At 54.7% G+C, this 21415-nt stretch overlaps 3 protein-coding genes across 8 annotated transcripts; 1 reads left to right on the top strand and 2 right to left on the bottom strand.

The window, feature by feature from the left end:
• Positions 1–8434: 8434 nt before the first annotated feature.
• On the bottom strand, positions 8435–11300 carry PRDX5 (peroxiredoxin 5). Its single transcript, XM_016118598.2, has 6 exons — positions 11075–11300; positions 9742–9876; positions 9110–9241; positions 8998–9036; positions 8784–8845; positions 8435–8677 (listed from the first exon to the last, which is right to left on the bottom strand). Exons 1-6 carry the CDS (start codon positions 11237–11239, stop codon positions 8572–8574), a joined length of 639 nt encoding a protein of 212 aa, XP_015974084.2. The 5' UTR covers positions 11240–11300; the 3' UTR covers positions 8435–8571.
• A 154-nt stretch (positions 11301–11454) lies between these two features.
• TRMT112 (tRNA methyltransferase subunit 11-2) lies at positions 11455–12826 on the top strand. Of its 2 annotated transcripts, none has more exons than XM_016118601.2 (4): positions 11455–11519; positions 12152–12253; positions 12379–12468; positions 12556–12826. In XM_016118601.2, the coding sequence occupies exons 1-4, from the start codon at positions 11481–11483 to the stop codon at positions 12661–12663; spliced, it is 339 nt and encodes a 112-aa protein (XP_015974087.1). In that variant the 5' UTR covers positions 11455–11480; the 3' UTR covers positions 12664–12826. The 2 variants fall into 2 exon arrangements, with proteins under 2 accessions (XP_015974087.1, XP_015974086.1); XM_016118600.2 differs by lacking the exon at positions 11455–11519 and adding an exon at positions 11850–12057.
• On the bottom strand, positions 12780–20709 carry ESRRA (estrogen related receptor alpha). Of its 5 annotated transcripts, none has more exons than XM_016118589.2 (7): positions 20502–20709; positions 18704–19040; positions 15462–15578; positions 15171–15299; positions 14605–14772; positions 14237–14506; positions 12780–13815 (listed from the first exon to the last, which is right to left on the bottom strand). In XM_016118589.2, the coding sequence occupies exons 2-7, from the start codon at positions 19026–19028 to the stop codon at positions 13556–13558; spliced, it is 1269 nt and encodes a 422-aa protein (XP_015974075.1). In that variant the 5' UTR covers positions 19029–19040; positions 20502–20709; the 3' UTR covers positions 12780–13555. The 5 variants fall into 5 exon arrangements, with proteins under 5 accessions (XP_015974075.1, XP_015974077.1, XP_015974078.1 ...); XM_016118591.2 differs by having other exon boundaries at positions 18704–19054; positions 20502–20579; XM_016118592.2 differs by lacking the exon at positions 20502–20709 and adding an exon at positions 20347–20442.
• Positions 20710–21415: the final 706 nt, after the last annotated feature.

Genomic DNA, 21415 nt, shown 5'->3' with positions numbered 1-21415 from the left:
CAGCAATTTTTTCCTTAGTGGGATCTTTTGCAATCAATTACATTTTAGGTTTGATGAAATACAGGGTCATAAGAACAATCATGGCAAACACAAGCTTACCATGAGCCAGTCACGGTTACAAGTACTTTACAATTGTTAACTTATTTGCTCTGGACTAGTCTATGAAATAAGGACTATGGATTATCTCCAGTTTAAAGAGGAGGAAACGGAAACTCAGAGAGGTTAAAAACTTGCTTAAAGTCACACAGCTATTAAGTGGTAGAACCAACTGAAGGAACGCTAGAGTTCAAAGTGCAAGGGGCTCACAGTCAAGGTGAGCTAGGTCTGCCCAGGCAATGGGAGGCCATGGAGGGTCATTAGCAGAAGAGGACATTCGGTTGTTTAACCCTCCCGAGATGCATCCGAAATGAGGCTAATCCTCTCAGAGAGTTGTTATGAGGATTCCACTAGCTAGTGCCTGGCTTCAGAGTTCATTAAGTGATCCCTGGGGAGGTTATTTAGTATTAATAGTATCAAGGGTCCGTCCCAATTTCACCATCTGTGCATCTTCTATTTGCATCCCTCGGGGATGCCAGCCCAGGAAGTCCTCCAAAGCACCTGCTGGGGTTAGCCAAGCGTGATGACTGGGCCTCATCTTCTGGTGGCCCAGGGCTCCTGCCTTGCTCAACATCTCTGAGTCATACCCTTCCTCGGCCTCAGAGGCAGGGGCCGTGTCGCCAATTGCTCTCACATCCGTCACTCCAGACATGCCTGGCTGCGCCTCAGTCTGCTTCTCTGACGTGGATCAGCTGAGTCAGGCAAAGAGAGGCTGGGGTAGTGGTGGGGGAGGCTTCAGAGTTGCTCCCTTAGCCGCTGACACAAAGATCCTGGGATTTTTGAGGCTTGATTAGCTGTTGAGGAACGTTTATCAAAGGCGGGTGCAGGTCCTTTTCTTTTGGATAGACTTTTCCTTCCAAAAAGTTTCCAGACACTTGATCAAAAATGTCGAGAATGCATAATAAGGGAATAGGGAAAAAAAAATCAATTTCTTCCTCATCACTCCCTCCCCCGCCCCCCCCCCCCCCCCGCCCAAGCCCTGATCCCTCTCAGAATCTTCTGTGTCCTTCTGAGATGCAGCTGCCCGTGTCCATCTAGAACAGGTAGTTGCAACCACACCTAGGGCTGTGTCCCTCCTTGCTTCGCAATATATCCTGCAATATACTTCATTTCTGTTCAGGACCATTGGCCTTGACCTGTTTAATGGCTGCATAGAAGTCTACCATGTTGCCATCCACCAGTACTTAAACTCTCTCTCACTGACGAGTATTTTAATCATTTGCATCTGTTGCCATTACTACACTGCCACAATGACTGCCCTTCTCAGATACCTTTTTCTGGCCCTTTTTAAGGCAGTTCAATGCTCAGTGCTGCCAGCATGGGGACCCAGGAGGTGGGCGAAACGCAGAGAAAAGACAGCGACAAAGGGACAATGTAGTCGACTGCCACTGTCCCGCTGCGATCTCCATCCTCGGGGGTGCGGTTTCCCATCCGCACAGCACGGGCGTGTGAAGGACTCTACCTCCAGTTCCTTTCTGCTTTGGAGTTCTCTGGGGAGCCCTGGTCCAACCTCAAAGGCCGGAGCAGGGCTCTGGGCCTTGGGGAAGCTGAGTTCAGGGAGGCCACAGTAAGTGGTGGCCAATGCAGCCAGAGCCCGGGACCAACCAGGGATGAGTCAGGGAGCAGATTTTTCACCCTGCCCCGCCCCGTGGCGGGCCCAGAGTGTCGCCTGACGCCTGATGCCCCAAGCAGCCTGGCTGGAGCCCATATCCAAAAACCAAAAACAAAAACAGTCTCGGGGACTTCTGGGCCCCTGGCCCTCTAGTGTTAGGTTTTAAGAGCTTCCCGCTCCCCACCCAAGTGTCTGAGAAGGGATGGGTTTTCCCACGCACCATTTGGGGGTTGAAATAGTGGAGCTAGAGTTGGACAAGAGCAGAAATGCCTGGCAGAGCAGCCCAAATGAGCTGCCCAGGTAGGAGGAAGCAAGGGGAAGCCAGAGCCAGGGAGGGAGGGGCCCAGGGCCATCTACCCAGTGCCAGGCCAGGTGCCTGGGGACTCAGGGTGTGGCCTGCAAGGCCTGGCCTCCAGCAGCAGAAGAGAGTCCAGCCCGCACTACCTGACAAATTGACCAGCCCGCCCTTCCCGCTCTCCCCAGGGTGTCCCTACCCTGCCTCACCCTAAGCCTCTTACCAAAGCTAGGACACTGGCACCAGTCCTTCTCCAGGCAGCCTCCGCCCAGCACGCAAGGAGTCATTTGAAAATAATAACCAGCTCATGACCCTTCCCTCCTTAAAGCCTCCAGCGGCTGGCTTCTCCCTGTACTTGGAATCGAGTTCCAGCCTCTCGCCATGACCTTTCAATATAAACGTCAGAGAAAGCACCACAAGAGTTCATACGTGGACAATTTTCATGCCCATTGCAGAAGTCACCAGAGACATCCAAGCTGCAAACCAGGAGAACCTACCAGAAAGTCACCGCCTGCCTTCACTCCATCTGAAGACACTTAGAACCGGACATCTAGAAATCTTCTCAGCTGGCTGCATCCAGAACTCAGAAACTGGAGTCATAGTTAACCACTGTTAACTATAATTATTAACCATTGTTTTTCTTTGGTTTCCATAGAGACATCCCTTGTTAAATACCTGATTGTGTGTACCATAGGCCTAACTTTGAGAACCATCTTCATCATCTCCACCTGAAAGAGAGACCACTGTTTAACTGAACTGACCTATTCTCAAGGCTGAGACCAATATATAATGCTTCAGTCTAATGCTTCAGTCTAAAAATTGGCACAAATATTGAGCTGGTTATAAGACCCGTAGATGTCTCTGGCCCATGTCCCCTCTCCAAGGGACACGATAGGCCCAAGGAAGACACCGGCACCTTGGCACTGAGGGACTTTAACATGTTTTATTTGATCTACAATGTTTTCTGAGAGAAAAATTCTGATTAAAAGGGGGAAACAAGGAACAGAGTGAAGAAAAAAAAATGGAGTCAATATAGTCAAGCTGCTAAATTACTAAAATAAAGTAGGTTGAGGGAAGAGGACGTGATTCTATTCTTTATTATTGCCTTAACCTGGAAACTTAAACTCGAATTTTTCAGTTTGTGTCAATGCCTGGATATACATCGAACCTCCGGATAACTCTCTGGTTACCCCATGAAGGACTAAGGAAAGACTGCTCACTCACTGTCCAAACCACCTGAAATCAGTAGCTGGACCACTAGTCATCTGGAACAGGGGACCACAACCCCCAGTCTGTGGTCCAGTACCATTCCGTGGCCTAATAGGAACCAGGCCGCACAGCAGGAGGCGAGCAGCGGGCAAGCGAGTGAAGCTTCATCTGTATTCGCAGCCGCTCCCCAGCACTAGCATCACCGCCTCAGCTCCGCCTCAGATCATCAAGCATTAGATTCCCATAGGAGCATCAGTCCCTGGCGCCAAAAAGGTTGGGGACCACTGATCTAGAGGATTATCACTGCGGACCAATCCAGAGGCTAAAAACACAGGACCAATTCTTCCCAAGAATGTGCTTTTTACTCTAAAAACCCTCAGCTTTTCTTCTTCAGAACACTCAGGCTATTGCCCAGTGTGATTCTAGTTTGTGTATTCTAAGACCCTTGAATAAATCTTTATCATTTATTTCTAGCCAAAGCCTCCAGACTCTTCTTGAGCTCATTCGACACAGCTCTGTACCTTTCCTTGTTAGCCTCATCTTCTCCCCACTGGAGTAAAAGCTCCCTGGGGCTGGGATGTCGTAGGGTCCTCCGCGGCTGCTTCTGGGCACGAGCACAGTGCTGAGCCACAGAAACCATGACGATGCCAACATTTGCTGACCATTTACCTGTGCCAGCTCTGTTCTGCACATGCAGTACTCACTTAATCCCCAGCCCAGCCACGAAATACAGGTAATGTTATTATCATCCCACTTTTCCAATGAATAAACTGACACACAGAGAGGTTAAGTCACTCACTTAAGGCCACACATCCAGGAAGTGGTGGAGCCACGATACAGAAGGCGACTAAATTAATGGTCTCGAACGAATGAATTCCTGTTTCAGAAACAAAGGAAGTAAGGCTCAAAGGGGCAGGGGGATAAGTAGGGCGTCTAGGGGTAAACCCAAATCCTCAGACACTGAGGGTCGCATCGTCTTCCCCTCCCACTGCCTGGTTGCTGACTGGTAGGAGAGCAAGGTTGGAGTCCAGCACCCCGTCGGCAAGCATGGAAAGACTCAGTGCCAAGACCTGGGGTTGCCAGCCTCCCTCATAATTAAAGACACACATTAAAGACAGCTCCAAGGTCCATTAAACATCCATTAAGCTGGCAAAAATAAATCCAGAAGGTAAAGCTCAGGCTGGCAGGCTGTGGGGAGAAAAACACAGGCACACGTCACTGGTGACCCTGAAAACAGCCTCGGAGTTTCCAGAGACCGATAAAACCGCCACAGCCCTTTGCCCCAGCACACTGGCATTTGAGAACACGCCCTGAGGAAGGAGCCTGAAAGGAAGCAAAAATAAAAAAACATGTCTGAAGCTCCCCCTCGCCGAATACTGGAGACACCCAGATGCTCACCGGGAATACCCACCTGAGCCGCGGCTTGTGGGCAGAATCTCACCTTTGCCTTCACCTGCTTTGCTCAGTCCTCCCTTCTCCTCCTCCTCACTTTCAGGACTCACGCCAGGCTGTTTGCGCCACCTGGAACACCTTTCCCACCTCTGTCTACCTGGCTATATCGCCTATTCGTTTTTCACGCAGAGCTAGAGGTCATTTTCTCCCTCCCTTACTCCCATGGGGTGGGGGGAGTTGTGGGCAGGGTCTTTCTTCTGTAATATCCCAAACTCCCTGACTCAGGCTTCCCCCCATAGCGCCACTGTGCCGATTAGAAGCGCTCACCCAGAGTTTGGCACCCCTTCTAGACTATGAGCACTTTGAGGCACCCCTCCGGACCAGAGCCAGGCTGTGCTGTAACTCTGTCAGAACACGTTCCGGGCGCCTGGAGTTGGCCCTGTAGTGATGCCAGCAGGGCCCGTGTGTCACCACTGTGTCTCCGAGCCCAGCCAAACACAGTGCCTGGTGCAGAGATGAGTCTCAGCAAACAGCCACTAGATGCAAGACACCTGATGTGACTGTGAGGGTACACAGGAGCAAGCAGAAACCCCAAAGGTCGGAACGTGCCTTTCATAACTGCATAAGGATGTGCACACACGCATCGCAATGTTTAGACAAAAAAAAAAAAAACAAGCAGCTTCATCCGGGGAGAAATCCTTGAGATTATACACCTGTCTTTGCAGCAATGATGGTTGCACTACTCGGTGAATGGAACCAAAGCCACTGAATTGTACACTTTTAAAGGGTGAATTTTATGATTTGTGGATTATATGTCAAAAAAACCCACTCCATCTTTAATGAAGCTGAGGGTATGGCCCACATGGACTAATCCAAGGAAGGGACTGGGGGACAGGCTGTCGTCCCCAGCAAACAGGATCAACCTAGGGCTTCAAAAGTTAAGTGATCTGGGTAGGGTTAGGAGAGGGAAGGGGGCCCCTGGTGGCAAATATTGCTAAGGAATTGGAGTGACTGTGAAGACGCAGGTTGAACAGACAGAGGCTTAGAGAGGGGTCACTTGGGACATAAGGCAACACAGGGATCTAGGACAACTTAGTATGCGCCCCCGCCAAGGCCGATGGGAGCAGCAGGGAAGGGACACCCAAAGGTCCCTCTGCTCAGACAAAATCCACCCCTATGCGGCCCACGGTGCTTGCTGTTCACCCAATATCCTTTATCCCTTAGAAACGGAACCCCTGATTTTTTGCCAGACACATGGCGGCCTGGAGTAAGTCGCTATTTCCCAGCCTTTCTTACGTGACGATGTGAATAAGCTCTGGCCAATGAGACGTTAAGCGGAAGTGATGTGCGGCAGCTTCCGGGAGAATCTTCTTAAAAGACAGCTAGCATGGGGCTTTTATCTCTTGTTCCCTGTTCCTTCCTTCCTGCTGGCTGGGCTATGGCTGTGATGGCTGGACCTCACACGGTCACAATGGATTGTGAAGCAGGAGCCACATGACAGAGTAGCAAGACGGAAAGAACGTGAGTCCCTAATAATCCTGGAGCTGCCGTGCTAGCCCTAGATTGTCACCCCTCCTACTGACTGTCTGTGAGATGAGCCTGTCCTCCCTCACGCACTCGTATTCACGTCACCCCCAAGCAAATCTAGTCCTACCTCAGACCCGCTGCGGCCCGTTTTATGCTGAAACAATGGGAACTGATATCCAGGAAGCTGGGGAGAGGACAGCGTTCTCCCTCCTCCCTTCCTTCACTTCTCTACTCCTTCCCAATACATGCTTTGAGTGCTTCCTGTGTCCCCCGTCCTGAGCAGGGCAACTCACCTGTGTTAAGTAAAACAATATGATTCCCAGCTCAAGCAGGGAGAGTTGGTGCCAATATGAATGACATGGCAGATTGATATCCAGGTTTCCTAACACCGTTATCTTAACTTCTTCAGAAGTTACACAAACACACATGCATGCCCACACGTTTTCCCTCTCCATCGTTGTTCTCCAGGGCCTGTGTGGCCAAACCCCAAACTCAACCAGCAGGCTGTGTTCCGTTGGGGCCAGTAGCCTCCAGTACTATGGAGAATCCTAAGGGCCTAGAGATAATTGACAATAAGAGAGTCACCAGCCCTGACCGCTCACTGAGAGCGGCCTGCACTAGCCAGCTCTGGGGGCTGAGCCCCAGCAGATGGCCGGGGAGGGCCCCTCAGCCTGGTGCTGACTGGGCCCACAGCAAGACAGCACCTCACGGTTAGCAAAGCTCCCCAGAGGCCGGCTGACTGGCTCACATCTGAACTCCTCTTAAGTAGCTAAATGAGCCAGCCCCCTTGACTTAACCTCGCTGTGCAGTCACGGTGCACACCTGAGTGAAGAAATGGCGTCAAGCAGCTAAATTACCAGAATCAAGCAGGTTGAGGTATGAGGAAATGACTCTGTTCTTGTTTTAACCTGGGAACTTGAACTTTCCAGTCCTGTGTCAATGCCTGGATATACGAGCATACCTCATTTTACCATCCTTCGCTTTAGTGCACTTTACAGGTGCTGCATTTTTTTTTTTTTTTTTTTTTTTTTTTTTTTTTTACAAATTGAAGACCCTCCACCAGTAAAAAAAATTAGGACTCGCTTTATTACAGTGGTTTGTAACCAAACCCACCGTCTCTCTGAGACACTCTTGGGCATCAAATCTCCAGATAACCTTCTGGTTACCTGCTAAAGGACTAAGGAAAGGATGCTCACTATCTAGACCGGCTGCCATTCATTATCCAAACCACTAATTATGTGAATTACCATCGCCGACCCATCCAGGGGCCAAGAATGTGGGACCCATTCTCCCTAAGAATGTACTTTTTACTCTAAGAACTCTCAGCTTTTTTTTCCTGTTTGGAACATTCTGGGTATTGCCTAGTTGTTTCCGGTTTGCGAACCCTGAAACCCTTGAATAAATCTTCATTTATTTCTAGCCAAAGCCTCCTGATTTCATTTTCACTCGGTCAACACATCCCACAGGATTACTGTCATCATGAGGATTTTTACTGCACCTGAAGCGCTTGCCCCACTTAGGCTGTGGGCCCCTAAACACAGTAGGCATCTGGTAATCACTGCTTGCTACCAAGCACCTGGCCTCCCAGAGACAAAAGGCAAAGGCCCAAGGGCAGAGCCTGTAGAAGGCAATGGCCCTCAGCCCAAACCCTGCTGGCCTCCCTGATCCCCAGCCTCTCACAGTACGTTCACCACTGATCAGACCCCACCACCATCTTCCCTCCACAGCTCACCTAGTCTCTTCTTTCAGGGAGCCCTCTTGGGCTAAACCGGCACTGCCTCTATTAATGAAGCTCTTACTGCCAGTCAGATGCCCCTGAGGTGCCAGGGGCCCTTCCTGGGATATGGGTCCTTCCGGTAGGGGTTCGACAGTCTGAAAAAAAATAGTGGGGCTGGGGCTTGGCCCAAGTGGGGGATCAGGTTGCCTAGAGCCAAAGTTCCTAGCCTAGAGTTCATGATCTAAATGAGATCAACCAGCATCCAGAACAAATGCAGAAGTCCCGGGTGTGAGCCAAGCTTTTGTCTGCCTAGGGCCTTTCCAGATGTGCTTCCTCTGCGCAGACTGCTCCTTCTCTTGCTCATCAGAGCACTTGCAAGCTGCCTCAGGACTTATGAACGATACGTATTCCACTTGCAGACTGATGCTTCATAACACCTCCTTCAAGAAGCCTTCCCTGATTACTTCTTAAATCGAGGTCCCCTATATTAGTGCCCCCTCAGCCCTTGCTCACTACTCCCATGGCTATGACTGTCATGAGGCCTGGGCCCTAGCAAATTAGCAATTCAAAATCAAGGAGACAGACATGAACCGAAAGTGTTTATTGAAGAAATCTAGCCAAAGTTCCAATTGGGTAGCCCCAGTTGAGGCTGGGCTGGGGCCCTCTGCCCTTAGCTGGGCAGGTGAAACAAAAAAGGGTAGGAGTGCATCTGGGCCCAGGGCCTCAGAGCTGTGACAGGATGTTGGGGGCCAGGCTGCAGGTGAGGCCTGTGCCATCTGGCTCCACGTTCAGAACCTTCACTACACCATCTTCTATCACCATGGAGAACCTGCGAGAAAGAGGGTGGAGTCAGTTACAACGACCTGGGCCTGGATGCAGCGAACGGAGATGGGAGGGTAGCAGGGGAACCCCACAGAGGATCCCCCCACTTTTACCTCTTGAGCCGTCGATTCCCAAAGAGGGGCGCCAGTGAATCATCTAGCAACAAATCCGTCTCCTAAGAGGAGAGGCAGAGAAAAGGTTCGGGAACCCCCAGAACAGGCCCAGCCTTCCAGCTGCTCCCCACATTGTCCATGTCCCTCCAAGACCCTGATTCCAAGGTGTGGCACGGGGACCGCCTGGCAAGGTGGGGGTTGAGGGTACACTCACCTTCCCAAAGGCCCCAGTGGGATCAGCCAAGAGCCGAACCTAAGGCGAAAGTAAAGGTCACAAGAAAAATCTCCTGCCTGGCCCCTGATCCCCTGCAAGACCCACACCTCACCTTGCCTTCTGCATTATGGGCTTGTCCCCACTCTTCAGTCACGAAGACATCGTTAACACTCAGACATGCCACCACCTGGGCCCCCTTGGCCTTCAGAGCCCCAGACTGACTCACAAACCCTGGCAGGTGGGTCTGGGGAGGGAAAACAAAGGGTCAGCAAAAGGACAACTGCCTCTGCTCCTCAGCCCGCTCTTTACTTCCAGGTCTTCCTCACTTCCCTGCCTCAACACTTTTCATCAGACAATGAGAACCATGTAAGCCACAGTTGCTTTTTGGCTTAGCTACTAGGAAGCGCAGATCCACGCTTAAGTGTTCCGTAGTCAAGACAGAATTTCCTGTAAGCATAATCATATCTATTTTCCTGAGGCCCAAGTACCTTCCACAGTGCCTGTCACCCAGCAGGGTCAATAAGAGGTATTGGATTTCACTGTAGTATCCTTTCTTCTGCATTCCTGGTACCGCTACCTTTTCACAGCCTCTACCTGTTTTCTGAACACTCTGATGTGTTTTTTAACTGTCGTATCATCTACATACTATTGTTGCAAGCTGCCTCAGGATGTAGAGGACTTATGAACAATACAAACACGTACACAAGATCTCAGCTGCTAAGCCCCAGAAGGGCAGGACCTCACCTTGGAACAACCGGGGGTAAAGGCCCCAGGGACTCCAAAAAGCACCCCCTTCTTGCCCTTGAACAGCTCTGCCAAGTTCACTTTGTTATCAGGCTTCCCTTCAAACACCACCACAGATGGAATGGGATCTCCCACCTAGAGGGAAGAACTCCAAGGTAACGGTCAGGCAGTGGGGGGTGGGGTAGGGAAACCAAGGGAAAGGGAGCAAACCAGAGCCAGGGGGACAGAGGGCCTAGTAGCCATGCCTGGTGGAGCGAGGGTTGACATCGGCAGGAAAGCGCACCCCTGCTGGAGTTTCCAGAGGCCCCTCCCTGTCGCCCTCCCCTCTCCCTGGTTACCTCACATCCTCCAGGTTTCGAGGTGCCCTATGCCTCTCGAGGGCCTATTGGTGACAACAGAAAAAGGGAAAGAAGGCCTCCAGGGTGTCGCAAGGAGTTGAGTAAACAAGTTCTCTGAGTTACAGGAAAGAAGTGGGATAACTGGACAGACGGAAGAGGAGTCTGCCTTTCGGAGGGGGAGGGGGCAGCCCTGACAAACGAAGGTCCCCCGTGTCCCACTCTCAAAAGAGAAAAAAGGAGGACAGCAGAAGGTGGAGAAGTTGGGAGAGGGGTGCAGCTCCCTACATCCAGGGGGTATAAAGTGGAAGAAAGAATCTCTTGAAGGGGGAGACACCGACCTACCTGGAAGCGTGAGGGCTTCTGGGCCGAAGGAAGCCAGAAGGGACGGAAAGTCAGGGGTTGGGCAGTCTCTGAGAAGCCCCGATGGATGGATGGTCGGGAGTAGGATGGAGCAGGGGGAGAGGGGGAGTCTCAAAAGAGCGGAGAGGGGACTGGGGATTGTTCAAAATGAGAGGAGTGAAAGCCTCAGCAGAGGGTGGGCATTAGCTGTGGGAGGAGCGGAATGGGAGAGACACAGTGGGGACTCTAAGAGACGACACCTGTTTCAGAAGACTGGGTCACAGCGGTGCCCAATAAGCTGACAAAAGCATCCAGGGGAGGTAGGGCGGAGATTAAGTATGAAGGTTAAAGAGGGACCCTGGGACAAAGGAGAAGGTTCCAGAAGGTGGAGGTGGCCATGATATTAAGTCGTCTGAAAATGGTAGAGACCCATCGCAGGGTGCCACAAGGTGGATATAGAAGAAAAGGCTCGAGAGCCTCGGACACCATCCCAGGACATAAGGGGGACAGGCAGCGGGGAGAAGCCCCCAGGGCAGGAAAGAGGAAAGCCAGCAGGGTTTGGGGCTGGGGACCATTGCCTTCAGCGGGGCGGAGGGCTTTGGGGAGATGGTGGCGGTGGCGGGAGATGGCCAGGCCTGGGCGGGCCAACATGTCACCTTGATCGGGGCCATAGCTGCAGCGGCGCTTCTGAAACCGCGGGCCTTGCCAAGCGTCCACTCTAGACCTCCTTCCAGATACGCTCTGGCTCCTGCCGCTGTCGCACAATGAATGGCAGCTACCCGGACAGGTACCGAGCTGGCACAGTTACCCAGTAGGTACATACTGTCAGCTCCACGCCGGGCCCTCCGGCCACAACCTCGCCACCCGGCCCCGCCTCCCCACTCCCCGCCCGGCAGGAGGCGGGGGCTAGAGCAATAAGCCGCAGAGGGACACTGCAAAAGGCGGGGCCTTAACCGCCCGCCCTGCGGGCCGCCTCCACCGCGTGGGCGGTGCCTCGGGGGCGGAGCTTCCAGAACTTTGGGTTTATTTGCATTAGGGGCTGGACTGCTGGCGCGGTTGCAAATGAGCGGAGCTTTCGGGAGCCGTGGTGCTTTTTTGCAGGCAAGGATTGGATGCTCCCGTTTCGATGTGCCTAACTGACGGATTGGGGTAGTGTTTCCACGTCTTAACCGAAAGCAAGGGGCGGGAGACGACGGTGTCAGGCGCTTGTGTAGGAGTAAAACATGTTTATTTTGCATTCAACGAAAGCCCCTGCATTGCGGCTGTCTTACGTATGATTCGCATTGTACATGATTTGTAGAGAGTGCGGGTTTGGCTCAGCCCAAACCGCTGAGCCTGCGCAGTAGCAGCCTCCTGCCGGGACGCTTCCGGTAGCAACCCGTGATCCGACCAGGCCTTGGCAACAACTGGGCTCTGGTGTACGCCGGAAGTTCCAGTAAGTTCGCCGCTTCCGCTCCGCCCAGCTGTCCAATAGACTAGAGGGCGGAGCGGCCCCGGAAGTGACGCACTGGAGTGTCGGTCTCCTTCCGTTTCTGGCCCGGCGAGAGAGCATTGTGGAGACATGAAACTGCTTACCCATAATCTACTGAGCTCGCACGTGCGAGGGGTGGGGCCCCGTGGCTTCCCCCTGCGCCTCCAGGTACCGGCCGGAGGACGGTCTCGCGCCCCTCTCCCTGGAAAGACAAGGGAACCAGGCTCCGGTCCCTGCCTAACTAAACCCCTCCGCCCCGCAGGCCACCGAGGTCCGCATCAGCCCTGTGGAGTTCAACCCGGATTTCGTGGCGCGTATGATACCCAAAGTGGAGTGGGCGGTGCTTCTGGAGGCGGCAGACACTGTGAGGACCCTCCCGCGCCCGTGCCCACCCTGTGGCGGAGAGCGGGGGGCGGGTCCTCACCGCAGTCCTTTGCACCAGGCCCAGGTCTGGGATGCCCAGAGATGACTTAGGCCTCTCGCCCACAGTTGCATCTGATCGAGGTGCCCAAGGAGCCGATTCAAGGGTATGAGCAAGATGAGACGTTTCTGAGGAAGATGCACCACGTGCTGCTAGAGGTGAGAACTGGCTCATAACTTGCTTCCCCTACCGTGCAGCCACCCCCGGAGCCTGCCAGTGCACCGCTGTTTCCCCTCTTCCCGCAGGTGGATGTGGTGGAGGGTACCCTGCAGTGCCCAGAGTCTGGACGTGTGTTCCCCATCAGCCGCGGGATCCCCAACATGTTGCTGAGTGAGGAGGAAACCGAGACTTGATCGTGCCAGGCACCAGTTTTTCATTCTGTGATCGTGTGTACTTTGTTTATATCCTGTTTGTTAATTTTGTCATGTGTATCCCCAACTCTTGACCCAGTAACACACCACACACAGTGTTCTTGAGCTCGATATATTTTTTCTCATTAAAGGTTCAAAACCAAAAGCGGTTTCTCTTTGCAACAAATATACATTAAAATAGAGTCTCTGTACAGCCGAGGGCTCTGGGCCCTGGCTTGCCCCATGTCCCTGCACCTCCCTGGCCAAACCGAAAAATAAATATAGTGTTATTGCTCTGCAGGGCATAGAGGCAGTGCTCTCCCTACCCCCTGAGGAGGCTGGGTGGGAGCTGATGGGGGGCCCTGGCCATCCCAGGGGTCCAGGGGCTGGAGCCTGCTTGGAGTTATTGCTTCAAGGGGGGAGGGGGCAGTAATGCCCAATGCAAATGATGAGAGGAGCGAAGGGGGCAGGGGCCTTTGCTCTCCAAATTCCCCTCTGCTCTGGAGAGGGGGTCGGATTAAGCAGCAGCAAAAGCATCACCCACTGGGAGACTGTGGCCTCCACTCCCTTCCCTCCCTGAGATCAGGCTTTTGCCCCCCACACATCCTCTGTAGCCCCCTATGGCTTCCGCAAGGCCCCCCTACACTCTGGGGGCACGTTATGGCTTGCAAGGGGCAGCACTGTGCCCAGAGCCTGGGCACACACGTTCCCAGCTTCTAACACTCCCCAAGGAAGGGGGAGGGGAGGGCGTAGGGCCTGCTCCCAGGGGCTGATGGTATTGCCCTGGCCCTGCCAGCAGGCTGTGGCACTGCCCAGACCCCAGCTCTGCCCCCTTGGGGCTGACCCCATGCTGGGCGGGTCCTGCCAGCACCCCCACCCATTCCTACCCCTTGCCTCAGTCCATCATGGCCTCGAGCATCTCCAAGAACAGCTTGTGCATGGGCACCTTGCCCTCCAGCTTCACCCCATAGAAATGAGCCAGCACTTTGCCCGCTGTCTGGCGGAGGAGCGGTAGTGTGAGCAGCAGTCTGCCTGCCCGCCGCCGCTCAGCACCCCCTCCGGGGCCTGCCCGGCCAGCTTCGTACTCCAGCAAGGCCTCGTGGAGAGCTTCTCGCAGCTGCTCCACCGCCTCAGCATCTTCAATGTGCACAGAGTCTGCAAGGATAGGGGGAAGAGCTGTTGACATGGGCCATCTCCAGGAAAGGCAGAGCGCACACACGCTCGGGCACTGCTGGATGGGCCTGCAGAGGTGCCAGCCATGGATTTGCTGATTGGCTGCCCGAGGCACCACTGTTGTTCCTACCGTGAGCCAGGGCCTACCCTTTCAACTATGGCCCCTTTTGTCCCCTCCGTCTTCCCTCCCACTAAATAGCCTTTCCACATAAGTGTGGCGGCACTGAGGTTCAAAATCCTATGTGCAGTTCCTAGGCCTGTCTTTCCCTTGCTTTGTGGCTTTCGGCAAGTCATTGTTTCTTCCCTGTACCTTAGTTTTCCTTGTCTGCAAAATGCTACTGTGCCACCATCACAGAGTTATGGAGGGCCTTATGGAGACCTGCCAGTGCCTGCCCAGCCTCACCTGAATTGGCAAGGGCCAGGGCCTTCAGCAGGACGTACTCCTCCCGCTCCAGCCGTAGGGCCTGCAGTCGCCGCACCAGCTGCAGCAGGGCAGCCCCGAGTTCCCCCAGACCAGCTGCTCGCGCCCCCTCTTCATCCAGAACCAGATCCTCAGCAAAGGCCAGCTCATCCTGCAGTGGCAGTGAGCGCTGGGCCACGCCCAACACCAGTACCTCCATCCATACGCTCTGCAGTACTGACATCTGGTCAGACAGTGACAGTGACGAGAAGCCTGGAAGGCAGTAAGGAGCAGACCTGGCTGAGCAGGTGCACCAGAGCCAGCCATGGCCTAACCTACCCAGGGAAGCCCCACATCACCTGGCCCTTTACCTGGGATGCTCTTGGCCCAGCTGATGGTGACTACGATCTCTCGGTCAAAGAGGTCACAGAGGGTAGCCACTGCTGGGAGGTGTCCATCGGGGCCCGCTGGGTCGGGCATGGCATACAGCTTCTCAGGCTCCACCACCAGCAGATGAGACACCAGTGCATTCACTGGGGCTGCAGTGACAATTGGAAGAGGCCGAGGAATTCATCAGCCTGCAGCCCTTTCGGGGTCAAGCATCTTCCCAGAGCCAGTCCCCCCGGAGCCTTCCTCAACAGCCACTGACCAGCGGACTCAGATATCTCTGGGAAGGGCTCTCCCTTTCTCCCATGGGAAGCCAGTCTGCGGACAGGTTCTGAGAGTTAGAAAACCTTTCCCTGTTCCCAGCTGTATGCAGGGACTGACACACAAAAAGGTATTTTCAGAATACTTCTTAGGGGAAATGAGCAAGTGAATAGACGAAAGGGAAACAGGGGTTCCAGTGCCCAAGGTAACTACTACCCTGGCACCAGATAGGCAGCTCATGTCCTGGCCCCACCGAGACTCGAGTTCCAAGGACCCAGAGCACACTCACCTGTCTTCCGAGGGCCTCCAGCTACCGCCAGGGGCCCAGCGGGGAAGGGGCCTGGGAAGGGCAGCGGATCCACCTCTGGCCGCCGCTTGTACTTCTGTCGCCCACCCCGGACGCGGTCCAGACGTACCCCTTGAATGGTAGGACAGGGCTGTGTCCGTGGGGCTGGGGGTGGCTCGCTCTGCAGAGCCCTCCCACCCAGTCCATTCCGCCACAACTTCTCAGACCTTGCCCTCTCCAGCCCCACGCACCCAGCCTCCCCAGCCCTCGCCAAGGCCCCGGCCTAGTGCTCACCCTCCTTGAGCATGCCCACCCGCAGGCACTTGGTGAAGCGACAGGCCTGGCAGGCCTTGCGTCTCCGCTTGGTGATCTCACACTCGTTGGAGGCCGGACAGCTGTACTCGATGCTCCCTGCCAGGAAGAGGCAGGGCTCCAGTGGCGGCCTCCCAGGGCCCGGAGGGGGCCCAGCAGACAGGAGAGCCCTGACTCGCCCCGGGCAAGCACAGGTCTGGGGAGAGCAGGAGTGCCGTGAGTGGGGCAGGGAACCCCGGGGCAGTGAGGGGAATGGCTGCTGGGCTGGGGGCTCCTGTCTGGGCAAGAGAAGCTGGGACCAGGGGCGTCAGGCTGCATCTGCCATGAGCCTCTTGTCAAGCCTCGTCTCTGGGCTCTGCTACCCTCACCTGCTCTCCTTGGGGGCCATAGTGGCCTCTCCATTGCTACCTCTGATGGTCAATTCTCATCTTCATCTTACACGGCCTGAAGGAGTATCTAACACTGTTGATCACGTCCTACTCACGTCCTTCTAGGACACACTCCTGGTTTTCCTCCCACCCCGCTGGCCGCCTCGTGATTTCTGGGGAAGAACCTCAGGGCGACCCTTGGACCTCGTCTCTACCAACTTGTGCCCATGGTGATCTCACCCAGTTGTGGGCTTTCAAATTTCCCCTCCTGCCTAGATCTGCCTGAACTTTAGACTTGTATCCCACTGCCTCCTTGACACGCTGCATGTACAGAAACTCTCAAAAACCTCACTGTCCTAAATGGAGCCCCGATCTGTCCCTCCGAAACCTGCAACTCCCTCTGTCCAGTTGCTCAAGCAGAAACCCAGGAGACATCTTCCATTTTCTTTCACACCCCGAATCCCAGCCATCAGGGGATGCTGGTGGGCTTTACCTCCTGGTATGCCCAGAAGCTAACCTGGCAAGCGCTTCCACCCTAGATCCAAGTCACAGCCACCTCTCCTCCTGGTCTTCTGCGGTGCCCCTGCTTCCTTCAGCCGGAGGCACCTGAAGTCAGAGTCTGTCCCTTCCCTGCTCAAAACCCTCCAAGCATTTCCCTTCTCACGATGAAAGCCCAAGTGAACCCCACAGCCTGAGGCCAACAGCCCTGCTCCTCACTGACCTCATGCCCTTTGCACCCCGCTCTGGCTCCAGGCCCCTGCCTCAGGGCCCACGGCCCTTCCGGCCTTCCGATCTCTTCCCTTGGCACCTCGGGGAAGCCTTCCCTGGCCACCCTGTGAGAATGCCAACCATCCTCTGCGGACATCTTCAGCCACTTGTCCTTGCTTTAGTTTCTTCTCAGCTCTCAGCACCATCTGATATGCTACATACGTGTTTATCGTATTTCTTATCTGTCTCCCGGCGACAGTGTCAGCTCCGCAAGGGCCCCATGTTAAAAACAGGACCTGGCACATAGCGGGCACTCATAATAACCAGTTGAATGAATGTACGGTGGCCCTCCTGGCCTCACGGGGATACCGCAAGGACTGAATGACACAACCTGCCAATATGCCATTGATGTGTTTCTCCTCACAGCACACTTTCTCCTACACCCTACCCAGGCTTCCACACAAAAGAAAACACCTCCTCAAGGAAGCCCTCCAGGTTCAGCCAGGTTCCTCAGCACACACCCTTGGCTCCTTGCCCTCCAGCACTTACGACAGCTGAACTGTTAACAACTGTGTGCAATTCATTGCTTTCTCTCTCTCCCCTCAACTAGCGTGTCAGCTGTTTGAGGACAGGGTGGTCCTGCCTTAGTCCCAGCTATGACCCCATGCCTGGAACAGCGGCCAGGGCAGCAAAGCGCAGGTTTGTGACGGCTCTGAAAACTTCCTGGGCCCATCCTGATGCTTCTACTTACCAACTGTGTGACCTTAAGCGAGTCCCATATCTAACCCTCAAACCCTCAGTTTTCCCATCTGTAAAACTGGGGTGATAAAAACAATACTTACAAAGGTGGGTTGTGAGAATTCAAGGAGGTAATTAGTATGGTTCACAACACCTAAATATTCAATAAGGATTACTATTTATGGCTAGTGCTCCATCAATATTTGTCGACCGGGTGAAAACAGAATGGGTGGGAGACACCTAGACCTGGACCTGTTGGCTCACTGGTTTTCAAAGACAGCAGGGAGCACAGACGTTATGGACCATTGGGTCTTGGCCAAGTCAAAATTCACCAGAATGTCACAATCATTTGAGAGGCACCTGTTCAAAGTTCAGTTATTAGTAATAAGCAGAGGCAGCAGTCTGGCCTTGGAGAGTTCAACTCTGGACCTAAATGGAGCCACGTTCAAAACCTGGTTCTGCCACTTTCTTCCTTTGGGCCTGGAACAAAGTTTTAAAAACCTGTCCGGGCCTCGGTTATGAGATCAGTGCTGGCACTTTATAGGTTGCTATGAGAGTAACTGAGATAATGAATATAAAGGGGCACAGTGCCTGGTAAGCACTCAAGAAATGCTCTCAAAAATTATATGTTATAGCCCCAAAGTAACCAAAGGTTTATGTAAAGATATGAATAACAAGCACATCCCTAATAATGCTCGTTATATCGCCATCTTGCTCAGTCATCTTTTGATATGTGCCTCTGAGTGAGAAAAATTCACTGAGTCCTATCAGCAGGGATGCCCAATAGTCATATTATTATTATATTTTTGTTTTTGTTTTTTTTACATCTACAGTACCTGGTCTTCCTAGGTAGTCTCCTACCCAAGTACTAGCCAGGCCGGACCCTGCTTAGCAGCCAAGATCAGCTGGGATCGGGCTTGTTCAGGGTAGACTCGATAGTCTTTTTAAAGTTAGACATTACAATAGGGTGTTGCCCCTCTAAATTAGCCATAAAAACCTGCCTTGTGCTGGTGCTGCTTTGGGGAGATCAACAAAAAGGGGAGCATGTTCGATACCGGTGAGAGGCCAGCAGCTGCTAGAGCAAGAACACAGCTTAGGAACAAGCAGAGACTGTCTTGAATTTTTCAGAGCCACTGTGGAAATTGCTGGGCCTACTGTACTCAGAAACCTAGGAAGCACCCTAAGTCCTCTCTCACATCCCACATCCAATCTATCAACACATCCTGGTGGCTTCATTTAACTTTTAAGGAAAAGAAAATTCCTGCGGAGGGTAAGAGGGCCTGAGAACACCGGACTGCCAAGTCCAAGTGGTACCATGGCAGTCTGGAAATCTAGTGCCACCCAGCAGTGTGCCAACTGGGTAGCGCCAGGCCCAGAGACGAAGGGCACAGGAGAGGGGTGGGGGCTCACCCTGGATGGTCCTTTTGAAGAAGGCTTTGCAGGCCTCACAGGATGCCACACCATAGTGGTAGCCAGAGGCCACGTCCCCACAGACCAGGCAGAGGCGTTTGGGCAGGGAGCTGAGCACCAGCTTCCCACCACCCTGCTCACCAGGCCCAGCCCCCTCCCCATCCTCCTCTTCCTTGTGGCCTGGGAGGTGGCGAGTGGGAGCTGGGCCAGGGGCCAGGGCCACAGAAGGCTCGGTCTCAGTCTCCGAGGAACCCTTTGGGCTGTCGGGGCTGGCTGGCTCTGCCTTGATGTAGAGAGGCTCAATGCCCACCACCTGGCTGGACATGGCGCTGGTCACCTGTGGGAAGAGACCTGTCGGGTCAAAGGGAGGCACTAGGTTGGGGGATGGAGAGATACCCTGCCACCCTGGTTGCCCAACCCCAGGCCTAAGGCCAGGTTTCCACACTAAGCCAGGGAGTGGGAGGAAGAGCAGAGTTCAAGGAAGAGCTGCCCCTGAGAGCCCCCCAGCTGTTACCATGGGAACAGAGTCTCCAGAGCCTCCAGGGCCAGTAACTGACAGCAAGTCTCCCACTTGGGAACTTGCAGGAGGTTTGGAAACCCCCTATTCCCACCCAGGCCAGGAAGCAGGGTAACCTTGGCCCTTGGCGACCTTCAACCCCATCTGGAATCCCCAGCTAGAAGCAGGATACCTCTCAATTTTCTCCAGATGTTAGGGACCTCAGTGATCTCCCCCTCACCTGGATATCTTCCATTCAAGAAAACAGGGCACACGAAACCAAGGGCAGTTTAAGTGCTCACACATGTGTGTTCGCACCCTCACACACTCCCACTCACCTAAGTTCTCAGGTGTCCTCACATGCTCACACGTGCTCATTCTCACACATGGCCCTTCCCAAGCCCAGTTCTCACTCATCCTCTGATATACCTTTGTACACTCCTCCCCAAGTACATACCCCATAACCGAAGTCACAGCTCAAGACTCGAGTCACACACTCACAAACACTCTTTCAGTCTCACCATGCCCCAAAGCTCACATACACCGGTGTGGAAACATCCAGAGCTTTCACATCTGACACACGGCCCCCTCCTGCTCCAACAAGCCCAATCCCAGGCACACTGACAGACGCGACTCCACCTCCTTGCGCACCCCCCACTCGACCCGCCAACCATTCACTCTTACACTCCTGCTGCCGCAGAGTCCTCCACCTCCGGGGCGCCCCGCCCCCCCCAACCTGCGCACACCTACGGGAAGTTGCCTAAAGTTGCTGAGCCCCCCTCCCCCTCTGCCCGCGGGAGACCTCTATCAGGTTATCAGGAAGTAAATGGGGAGTGCCAAGAAGGAGGAAGTTCTCCCCTACCGGTGTGATGACCTTTGACCCAGAGAGGAGGGTGGCCCAAGGCCCCTTTGAGCGCCCCCACGTGGTCTTCAAAGCCCCTTCCCCGACAGGGTACCCTCCCCATATTCCACCCCGGCCCGCCCATGGGACTTCAGCATGCTCCAGGTACCAGATTGAACCCTGCTCTAGGACTGGATCCGAGGCCCAAGCCCAACCCTGGACGGCACTTGCAGCCCCCGCCAGAGCCTGTCCTTGCCCCAGGCTGGCACACTAAGACCTGGACGCTGGATCCTGCCCGACCCTGACCTCGCCTGGCTCTCAACCGGGTCCCGACCATGACCCGGGCTGGGCCGATTCCGGAGCCAGACATCGCCTGGAGCCCGCCTCTCTGCCGCGCTCGCACATGGCCCCCGAGCCCCGCCCGCCCACTCCCCCAGCGGCGCTCCCCTCCGCCCCCACACCTGGGGCTCCGGCAGGGCGGGCGGGCAGGCATGGGGGCCGAGCGGCCCGGAGCGCCGGGGTAAGCCGGGGGCCACTGGCAGCCCCTCCTCCGCCGCCTCCTCGGGCCGCGCCGTCCAGCCGCGCCGCGTCCCCTCACTCGGCGGCGCCGCCGGCGGCTTGTAGGACACAAAAGGACATCGCGGCCGCTTCCTACTCCGCTTCCTCCAGCTGACAGCGGGGGCGGGGCCGGCCGTGCGCATGCAAAGCAGGGGGCGGGGCCCGACGCCCTATGCTCATCAGACAAGTGGGACAGGCAGCGCCTGCGTGCCGGGACGAGTTGGGGCGGAGCAGGCGAAGCCAGCGGGCGGGTCTTCACAGAGGTCCAGCCCCCTGGCGCGAACCACGGCAGTGCACTTGCGTACGCGGCCGCCGAGGGGGCGTGATCAGAGGAGACGCAGAGAAGTTCCGGGAGGGGGTGGGGCCAAGAACGCTCTTACGTAATGGAGGCGGGGCGCGTTGTGCGCTAGAGGAATGGATGAAGTCTGTCAGTGGTCGCAGCTGCTGGACTGGGAGACAACATACATATGTAAATGAGAGGGCTGGACAGGCCGAGAAGCTAGTGTATCTGCATATGCATGAGGGGCGGAGCCTAGCATGCCCAACCTTGAGGGCAGGGGCTGCCCCTTCCCCTTTTCCCCCTTACCCCAAGATAGCTCCATCGGGGCCTTTGGACCGCAGACCCAATACCCCTACAAAGCTGCGCAACCCTGGATGGGAGATGCAGACATAAAACATGGAAGAAGTCCTGGATTTCAAGTCCCGTGAAGACGGAGTCGATAGGGCCTGAACGGAGAACGCTCAAGGTCACTGCGGTGACCGAGTGAAGGTCATGGGGAAAGGCGGGGCCGCGTGCGTCCGCCTCACTCGGGCAGCC

The sequence above is a fragment of the Rousettus aegyptiacus genome, unplaced genomic scaffold, assembly GCF_014176215.1.
Source record: "Rousettus aegyptiacus isolate mRouAeg1 unplaced genomic scaffold, mRouAeg1.p scaffold_m13_p_5, whole genome shotgun sequence".
Lineage (NCBI taxonomy): Eukaryota > Metazoa > Chordata > Mammalia > Chiroptera > Pteropodidae > Rousettus > Rousettus aegyptiacus.
This window is presented reverse-complemented; position numbering and strand designations above follow the sequence as displayed.

Coding starts and splice junctions, on each gene's coding strand:
- PRDX5 (XM_016118598.2), bottom strand. CDS start 11,239: ATGTACCTACTGGGTAACTGTGCCAGCTCGGTACCTGTCCGGGTAGCT. Junction 9,037..9,109: donor CCCATAATGCAGAAGGCAAG/GTGAGGTGTGGG, acceptor CTTTCGCCTTAG/GTTCGGCTCTTGGCTGATCC. Junction 8,846..8,997: donor CCACTGGGGCCTTTGGGAAG/GTGAGTGTACCC, acceptor CTCTCCTCTTAG/GAGACGGATTTGTTGCTAGA.
- TRMT112 (XM_016118600.2), top strand. CDS start 11,980: ATGAAACTGCTTACCCATAATCTACTGAGCTCGCACGTGCGAGGGGTG. Junction 12,058..12,151: donor GCTTCCCCCTGCGCCTCCAG/GTACCGGCCGGA, acceptor TCCGCCCCGCAG/GCCACCGAGGTCCGCATCAG. Junction 12,469..12,555: donor TGCACCACGTGCTGCTAGAG/GTGAGAACTGGC, acceptor CTCTTCCCGCAG/GTGGATGTGGTGGAGGGTAC.
- ESRRA (XM_016118589.2), bottom strand. CDS start 19,028: ATGTCCAGCCAGGTGGTGGGCATTGAGCCTCTCTACATCAAGGCAGAG. Junction 15,300..15,461: donor GGTGGGCATGCTCAAGGAGG/GTGAGCACTAGG, acceptor CTACCATTCAAG/GGGTACGTCTGGACCGCGTC. Junction 14,773..15,170: donor TGGAGGCCCTCGGAAGACAG/GTGAGTGTGCTC, acceptor TTGTCACTGCAG/CCCCAGTGAATGCACTGGTG.